General features: G+C 48.3%; 1 protein-coding gene across 1 annotated transcript in view; it reads left to right on the forward strand.

The window, feature by feature from the left end:
- LOC113479423 (5-hydroxytryptamine receptor 7-like) overlaps nt 1-7,194 on the forward strand; it is a 9,520-nt gene extending 2,326 nt beyond the window's left edge. Inside the window, exon 2 of the mRNA XM_026847321.1 lies at nt 5,465-7,194. Coding sequence (XP_026703122.1) covers nt 5,465-6,236 — 772 coding nt within the window. The 3' untranslated portion in view covers nt 6,237-7,194. The remainder of the gene's footprint in view (nt 1-5,464) is intronic.
- The last annotated feature ends 2,012 nt before the right edge of the window (nt 7,195-9,206 follow it).

Genomic DNA, 9,206 nt, shown 5'->3' on the forward strand with positions numbered 1-9,206 from the left:
GGGGGGGCACACATGCCAAAGCCAAATCCTGGGTGGTGCTGAGGGCTGTAGGGAGGGCAGTGGGGAAGCAGGGTGGAGTAAATCCAAACTTCAGCTTAAATGGGAGCAGCCCTCAGGCTGCTCTAAGTTGCGCCCACTGGTCATACAGCCAAGGAGGATCTGCTTTAACCGGGTGATGCTGGAGGCACTTGTGGGTATACTTTTTCTGTTTTCAGCACACACCCGCCTCTCTGGGGGAGCATCTCTGCCCAGCTCACCCGGATGAGCTTGGTGGGGCTCATAGGAGCCCAGGAGTGGGGCAGCTTCAGGCTGCAAAATTCATGCTGCCAGCTCTGAGCTGCAGGGAGGGAAAACCATCCCACCCCACGGCGGCCCCGTCCCGTGCCCCATCTCACATGGCTCTCGAACACCAACTCATCTCTAGTACACCTTCTCCAGCTGCTGACCATGCAAACCCCACTGGTTTGGGGGTTTTAAATTATTATTTTGGGTAGGAAAAGGGAGCAAAGGGAATGATGGAGAGAGCATGTTGCTTCAGACCTCTCAGTAGAGTGATGGAGGAAAAACCTCTGATACAAGAGGCTGCGTCTTCTGACATGGGCTGGTTCTTCTGGGCCGCAGCATTATTGTTTGCTCCCAGACCTTCATCCCCCCATCCACCAAATGCCTGGTAGGGAAGGCGGGTGGTTAGAGGATAATTGCCCAAAATACATTTCTAGCTGGGAAAAGAGAAAAAGAGCAAAGATGGTAATTTGAGCAGAAGGAGGGCTGTTAGAGAAGGGAGTGGACAGTCCTCCCAGCTGTGCCCACCATGGTCTGGGTGGAAGGAAGATGCTGCAAGTGCAGGGGGCTGGTGGGCTGAGTCCCTGCTGGGCTTTGAGGAGGGAATGGGAATAATTGGGATGTCCTCTGATGCACAAAGGAGGAGTTGGTGACTGGGGCACTGTCCTGCTGCTTTCTGCCTCAGGGGTCCCCAGGAGCAGCCTGTGAGTTGTGTGAATTATCCCAGGGCAGGATCTTGAGCATCCTGTAAGTCGTTGCTCCACGTCAAGTCATCGCCCTCGCTGCTCCCACAAGGCAGTTGATGGAGGTGGATTGAGGGGGAGCATGGATCCAGGACCACGCCTGGATCTCCAAACTTGGGATGGGCAGGATTTTTAGTTTAGCTCCTGATGGAAACATCTCCAAAAGCACGCTTTTCAGCTTCTATGCTGATACAAAAGAAAGCCAACCACAAAGCAAAAGAGTAGCTGAGTTTGCAGAGAGCCTGAAACACCTGCACCAAAAGAGATGAAATGGTTGTTCATCTCAGTGAGGCATTACCTGAAACTCCCCGCACACACCCCCATGATGATGGCAAGCTGTTCCTCCTGCCCTGCAAGAAAGAAGAGGAATAGCACTGGTGCTCCTCAGAAATATGTCTCCTCTAGTTCTGTCCTGAATGCCAACTTGGTCACTGTTAGACAACTGCCTGTTCCTGCCAAAGAGGAGGTTGTATTTTATTGATGACTGAAGTGTCCTCATATTTTGGTTAGTTTAGGTATGAAAGATGCTTGATTTGCCCAAGATGACGTCTACTATTAAAATGTAGGCTGCTATTATTGATTATTAATGCAGAGCGCTTTCTCGATTGAAGCTGGTAGAACTAATCTTGTCTGAAGGGAAATTTGATTGATTTTCTTTTAAATCAAAAAAGAAAAATGCTGGAAACATCCATCTTTCTCTTAGATTTTTCTCACATAAAAGCCTGCCAATGTTATAGGTTCTTTAATGCCACAAACCAAAACCAAAACAACGGAAAAAAACCCTTTTGGCTGTTCAGCTTTTGATGAAGCTCTCTGTAAAAATGCCAAACATGACAAAAGAAGCTCCCTAAACCCCACATATCACCTCAGGTTTTCCAAGTGGAGAAAAAACCCTCCATCCATTTCCCAGACAGCCCCGCTGGGGCTATCCCAGCTCCCTGGCAAGTATTTTCTACCCAAAAGCAAATGATATGATGCAAATTGAAAAAAAAAAAAAAAAAAAAATGCCTCACAAGAGTCGGTGGGATGAAACCTGCGCAGCATTTTGCTGGATTGCCTTTCCTGCATCCTTCATCCGAACATGTCCCTGCATTGTATTTCCAGTGAGCTGGGGTGCATCCCTGGGATGCTCCCTCCAACCCTGGCCTGGGGCATGGGCAGACGAAGCCACACACAGGTAGCTGTAGCCTCCAGCTGCCCTTCACATCCTCCACCTGGAGGGTTCCTCTCCTTCAGCAGGATGGGGCAGGCATAGAATCAGCTTGGGAGTCAGGTAAGGAGTTTAAATTTGGCTTAGAGGAAGCATGGGATTGTGGTAAAACAGTGGGGGTCTGGGAAACACCAATTCTGGGCTCGTTTGGATTCAGCCAACCTGTGTGAGCGGAGGTTCGTCCTTTCCTAGTTCACCAGCTGTAGAAGGGGCACCTTGAAGAGGTTTTGTTTTGTTTTGTTTTGTTTTTCTTTATTATTTAATCCCTGACATAAAGATTTAAAAAAATTACTGTTGAGTGTAGAATAAATGCTCGTCCATGGGGTTGATGGTGGAGCCCAACCTGGAGCCACCATCCATGACCCACAGTCAGGGCTCGGGCTGCCCAGGAATTGGTGGGAGTGAGGATGTGGAAAGTTTATTGCACAGGGAACGAGTGGCTCCACAATCAGCTCTGCACAGCAGTGGTCCTGCAAATCCACACAAACTGCCAGTAAACAGCTGCTCTGGAAACCGGCTTTTGTTACCTGATTATCACTAAACTTGATTAACAACAAGACAAGAAAAGAAAAGAAAAAAAATAATAATCAAAGCAAGAGAATTTGATTTGAATTTCATTGCATGTCTGTGCAGTCTCGCCTCCCGCACTGCTGTAAACGCTGGCCTATTTTGAGGTCTTCCCGCTTTCATCAAAATTATAAGCAAAGACCTCAAAACGGCCCCATTTCCTCCAGCAGCGGCTGCACAAGGCACCCAGAGATGAAATGTGTCAGCTTTGCCTGCTTTTTAAATCTTGTCACTGTGCATTTTGCTTGGCTAGCGTGTAAATTCCTTGAAGTTTCAGCAAATCCCAAGCGGATTGGCTTCTAAAGAAAACCCAGTAATAGACTGATAAAGGATATCATACAACCCAGCATATATTAGTTTGCAAAGTTCTTGTCTTGGATATATAGAGATGTGCTCTAGAGAGGGTGCTGAGTCTGGAGATGTAACAGCAGGGCTTGGTTTTCTCCCAGCCTAGGGGACATCAAGTCTGCTCTCCCTCCAAAGCCCCTTCCTATAGCAGGATGGATATTTGGCAACACCCCTCCAGCCTGCCCCCAACCACCCCTGAGCCCCGATCTTCCAGCCAGGCTCATCACTTCTTGATGTGCTCGGCCCGGGTAGGAAGGAGTCAGGGGTATCTTTTGGAAGGACAGCACCAAAACCAGCTCTGTTGTACCATGGCCCAGTGGGGTGACGGGGTTAAAAAGTCCTTTCCCATGCGGTTGCATTGCCTTTGCATTCATGAACGTCGTCCTGTACCGCTGCCGGGTGTCCGAGCAGCGTAGGCGGTCATGGAGAGTTTTGCTTTGTTTTTGTAAGACCAGCTGAAGAAAATACAGAGGAAAACAGGAAAAGAATAACTCAGTGAATGAATTCAAATTCATTTTATCAGGGAGTCAGGGGAGAATACTTCAGGCTTTGAATTTATTTAGCAGTCAGGAGGGGAGGAGGAATTGGATTTTTTTAAATTTTATTTCCACCTTCTTCCAACCTTGGGGGAGGATCTGGAAGAGGGAAATAATCAGGGAAGGGAAAAAAAAAACCACCCTCCTAATATCTACAATAAGATTGATTGTCAGAATGAAATAATGGCACAGCAGAGGTAAAATTCTCTACAGAGATTTTCCTTTTTGGCAGAAAAGCCAGTTCTTCCCTTGAACATCTTTCATCCATACAGCTGCTGCTCCCTGCTACTCTGGACTGACACAGTTTATCCAAGAACAATTAAGAGGTGATGTGATCCTGCCTAAAAATGACTACAAATTCCTGACAGCAGGCAGGTTTGAACCAAAAGGCTGTAACATAAAAGAAATCCATATGACTAGCTAAAGGTTTTTTCTGGACTGATTGAGACTGAATAGTGGGCAGAGGTTTTTCAGTGGGAACGTTGGCTGACAGTGGCCAGCTCCTTCCTGATTTATTAATTTACAATTGTAATTTACCAAATAACGGTTGGCACAATTTCTTAGTCGCACGAACCCTCTCAATCAAGACTGGGGATGGTTCAAAATTACACCCTGTAGTCTAACCAGGAGCTGATGGTTGATGCAGTCTCCAGCTCCTTTCAGTCAAGCTGACAAGGTAACTCCTAACCCCAGGCATCAGGATTTGTGAATCTGTGGGTGACCACATGCTTTTGGGATGTCCTACTCAGAGCTCCTCTCATTTCACTCTCAAGGAAGGGCTGGAATCCATCACTTCAGAAGGGAGCAGACTACTCCAGCTCTTTGTCTCTCTCCTCTCTTGGTTTCCAGAGGTCATCTCCAGTAGACGTTGCAGGAACCTGTAGGTTTGTCCTAATATTTCAGGCTGGATGGAGAGGGATGGGGTGTGCTGCTGACAGTGACGTCTCCCGTGGGTGCCAGTGCTGCAAGAGGCACACACACAGATTCCATTGGCTGAAAGAGGGCTTGAGTCTGTCAGTCTTAAGCTACGGCCCACCACCCGATCACTAGCTTTGCTTTCCGTGCCCATCCAGACACATCATTAAGTCTTCCCAAAGGCAGGATGGCTCCTTGCTCACACTCTGCCCCAGGGGCATCTCAGCTGCAGGTTGTATTTCTTCCCAAGCTGCCTGGAGAAATAAGAGAAGGGTGTTGTCCTTCCCACTGCCCATTAAACACTGGTATGAGTCTATTCATTTCATCAGGAGTCAGTCCTGACGTAGCCTTGTGCAAGTATTACTTTGCGGATCACCCACCCCACTCCTGGGCATTTCCTGGGCAAGGCAACAGTCTGGAGTGAGTTACATGCCACAGCTGGAAGTTGTTGCACGTTCTCTGTCCAAACCAGTTCTGGTAGAAAACTAAGCTTTTAAAAACATTTTTATTCCCCAGGAAACCATGTGGAGGTCGGACTGCGCTCAGCAGTTAAATGACATCTCATTTCATGCATGGGGTGGTTGCAAGAAAGAAGGGGGGGGTAGTTGAAACAGGGTGTTTAGGCAAGAGAGCTGAAGGGGTGTGAAATGTGTTTCACAAAAGATACTGCAGCTGCAAGTCCCTGGGTACGTTTTCATTTGGCAAATTCATTTCTTGCCCCTTGCCAGGGCTAAAATCCTGCTGTGATGGAACACTAAAGGCTGAAAACAACCCAACAGCACTCGCACCTTGCAACCTTCCTAACCCTTTGCAACACCTCTTTTTTTTTTTTTTTTTTTTTTTTTTTTTTTTTTTTTTTCCAGGTATCTGGGGATCACTCGGCCACTGACGTACCCCGTGAGACAAAACGGGAAGCTGATGGCCAAGATGGTTTTCATTGTTTGGCTCCTGTCTGCCTCCATCACTCTTCCTCCGCTTTTTGGCTGGGCCAAGAACGTCACCGTGGAAAGAGTCTGTCTCATCAGCCAGGACTTTGGGTACACAGTCTACTCCACGGGGGTTGCCTTCTACATCCCCATGGCGGTCATGCTCGTCATGTACAGCCGGATCTACAAAGCCGCCAAGGTCAGCGCCGAGAAGCACCGCTTCATGAACTTCCCCAAGCACTACGAAGAGGAGGGTGTCTACTGCCTGGAGGCCTCCAGCCGGAGCCACCACAGCTCCAAGCGTACCAAAGCGGTGGAGGAATGCGCCACCCTCTCCAAACTGCTCCGGCAAGACCGAAAGAATATTTCCATCTTCAAAAGGGAGCAGAAAGCAGCCAGGACCCTCGGCATTATCGTGGGGGCGTTCACGTTTTGCTGGCTTCCGTTCTTCCTGATGTCAACGGCTCGGCCTTTCATCTGCGGCATCCGCTGCAGCTGCATGCCCCTGCGGCTGGAGAGGACTCTGCTCTGGCTGGGATACACCAACTCCCTCATCAACCCCTTGATTTATGCTTTCTTTAACCGGGACTTGAGGACTACTTTCTGGAACCTTCTGAGGTGCAGGTACAGGAACATCAACAGGAGGCTCTCTGCCGCCAGCATGCACGAGGCCCTGAAAGCCACAGAGAGGCAGGAATGCATCCTGTAGAGCTGTGTCCTCTCGCTCAGTGCCTGACCAACGGGCTCCTGCCTCTCCATTTCAGGTTCCTTGCTTCTCTTGCCTCTCGGGGTTGGCAGAAACCATGCGTGCCGTTGTCCCCCCTGCCAGACATCGCCGCTGAGAGAGACACCCCTTCCCCTCACCCCGGGAGGAGCTGTGGTTCTCCTCTCCTCGGGAACAAGTGGGCAGCCCTTCCTTCTCACCATGGTCCAGGTGGGAAGCTGAAAAGCCATGAGCAAGACCAGGGGGGGTTCAAGGTCTACCACCAACTGTGGGCAAGTCACAACACCTTTCTGTGCCTCAGTTTCCCCATCTGTTAAAAACAAAACAAAAAAAAAAAAAAAAGAAAGAAAAGAAACCCTCCAGCAAACAAAAGTAAAAACTAAAACCTTGATAAGACTGTGGCTCTCCACCTTCAAAAAGGGCTCTAAGGTCTGTGGAGGCCACACAATATACTATGTAAAGATGTCATTGGCTGCACTTCTCTATTGAATATGACAGCAGCTATAGGCTCCGTTGTAGATCCAAGCACTCATGCCATCCCAGCTTATATGAACTCCTTCCACCGACGAAATTGCGTTTTACACACTGAGCTCGTGTCCAGGTTTGCACGTCAGAGCAGTGATACCAATGACCCCATTTCCCCTCATGCTGCAGCACTTGAAAGTGGCAAGCTTGCAGAATGAAACACAAATAAATGAACATGAAGTTTCTGTTCTGGTTGGATAGGAAAGTCCAACGGCCTCCTCATCAGGGCAATGACCAGTGAGCAAAGACAGTTATGTTTATTGGGTTGTGCCGTAATTCATTCTCAGAGAAGTGATGTGTGTTCATAATTTGTGGCTAATTGACTCCATAAAAGCACGCTTTAGTTGACAACAGAAAAAAAGTATATAATTTCTCTGACAGCTTTACAGTGCTTCAGTATGATGTCCAGCAAGCTCGAAAAAAATACACTAAATAATGTATCCTTTTTTTAAAAAAAATATATAGTCTGGTTTCCTTATTTTTGTGTAGATTCTTTGGTCACTTTAAAACATCTCTTTACTTTTACGTGGTGGTGAGACTCATCTTCCCGCGGTCCACTTTGCTCCTGACCAACCTTATTACATCAACCTTCCTTTGCAGCCCCATAAACCCTTGCCCATTTTTAGATGATGCCTGCTCCATGGGGTCAGTTGTTTGAATATCTACTCTCCGGGTTTTCTTGTCAAAATTAGACTGTTCAGAGGCTCAGGAAAGGGGTTCGTAGCCCTCCCTCCACTACAGATTTTCATTATCAAGCAAGAGTATATGGGTGGTGGTAGTCCCATCTCTTGCAACACCACGCAGTACGATGCCTCCACACATAGCTAAGTTGGCTGTTGGATGTCTTGGCTGACCGATGGCATGGTTTAGCTTAGTAATCAAGATTTCTCCCGTTAAATCATTTGTGGTCTCACTTCTCCTCTTTTTAATAGACATTTCTATCCTGTTTCATTTTACACTTTTTTCTAGAGATGCCCCAAAATGTCTCCAGTTTAGACTGGTTATTCGCAGCAGGGAAACGGGCTCAAGCCCACTGGGAATGTCCTAAGGGACTGAGATGTTCAGCATGGGAACAGCAATGTGTCCAGATGTTCTCAAAGCTCATTTCCTCACAGCTAGATCAGGAATTGCACATAGGGGCATGGGAGGTGGCTGTAGCATTGTACGGGTCTCCAGCGGGAAATGCTTAAAGATCGGACAGCAAAGGGATTTGAACAAGGACTTAGTCAGGAGGGATCCTAAAGGTTTAGCTGGAGCCCTGTATCACATCCTATGCCACACAGGAGCTCTTTGAAGAGGAGCGAGTGATTCTGCTAAGATGGTTAACAGCTTTCTATTTGTCTCCCATGGTTTGCTACCTATAGTTATATGTTGGTGTTGGGTTTGTGCAAGGATGCCTGGACTAGGCTGTCTGCTGAAGGCAGAGCATTGCATGCCTTGCCGCCAGGTCTCGCAGCCACGTTGAGTCACAGAATTACAGAACCGTCTAGGTTGGAAAAGACCTTGAAGATCCTCCAGTACAACCATTGACCTAACACTGACAGCTCCCAACTCCAGATCCCTCAGCGCTGGCTCAGCCCGACTCTTTAACCCCTCCAGGGATGGGGACTGCCCCCCTGCCCTGGGCAGCCCATTCCAACACCCAACAGCTCCTTCTGCAAAGAAATCCTTCCTAATATCTAGTCTAAACCTTCCCTGGTGCAATTTGAGGCCACTACATCTTGTCCTAGTCCCTATTCCTGTTCCTGCCCAGGACCCCCACAAAACCCAGCCTTGCTGAACTGTCTGGAATGCATGTCAGCTTTAACAACCTGTCCTCTACCATTCTCCCAAAGATGGATGCTATTGCCCAGGGACACTTCAGTGGTGTGCCTGGGGTGCCCTGTGGTCTTGCATCCTGCAAACCAGAGACCCCACCAACACAATGAGGCAGGTGAAGGCATGAGCATACCCTCACTCTCTTGCTTTCTCACTGCTGCTACATGAACTGGTGCTAAACCTTGCCACAACCTCTCTACTTTCCCTTGACAGTGTATGTTCCCCTTGGTGCACTTGCTTCTCATCACCCTTCCCCAGCTTGGTTGCAACTTCTCACAATGCTTCTCCACCCAAGCCTGTAGAATAAGTCCCCATGGACCATTTCTCTAGGGCACGGTCTGACTGCCCATCTCAGGCCCTGCTTAACAAAAGCAACTCTTTTCCTGCTAGAAAACACTTTGGGCCATCATCTCCTCTGTCACAACATTTTAGCAGCAGTGGATCGCTGGCTCTGGCCTGCCATAGGGACATGAAGTTCCTTCAGGGTCCAATTTTTTTTTTCCCTGGGCTCCCCCAGCTCCTTCCCTGCCATGGAGCTAACGGTGCCCTTTAGACAGAAATGTCTGGATTAAAACCAACCAGCTGCTAATTCAGACTGCCTCATCAGGATGT

This window comes from Athene cunicularia (assembly GCF_003259725.1).
Source record: "Athene cunicularia isolate RWA chromosome 4 unlocalized genomic scaffold, athCun1 chr4_part1, whole genome shotgun sequence".
NCBI lineage: Eukaryota > Metazoa > Chordata > Aves > Strigiformes > Strigidae > Athene > Athene cunicularia.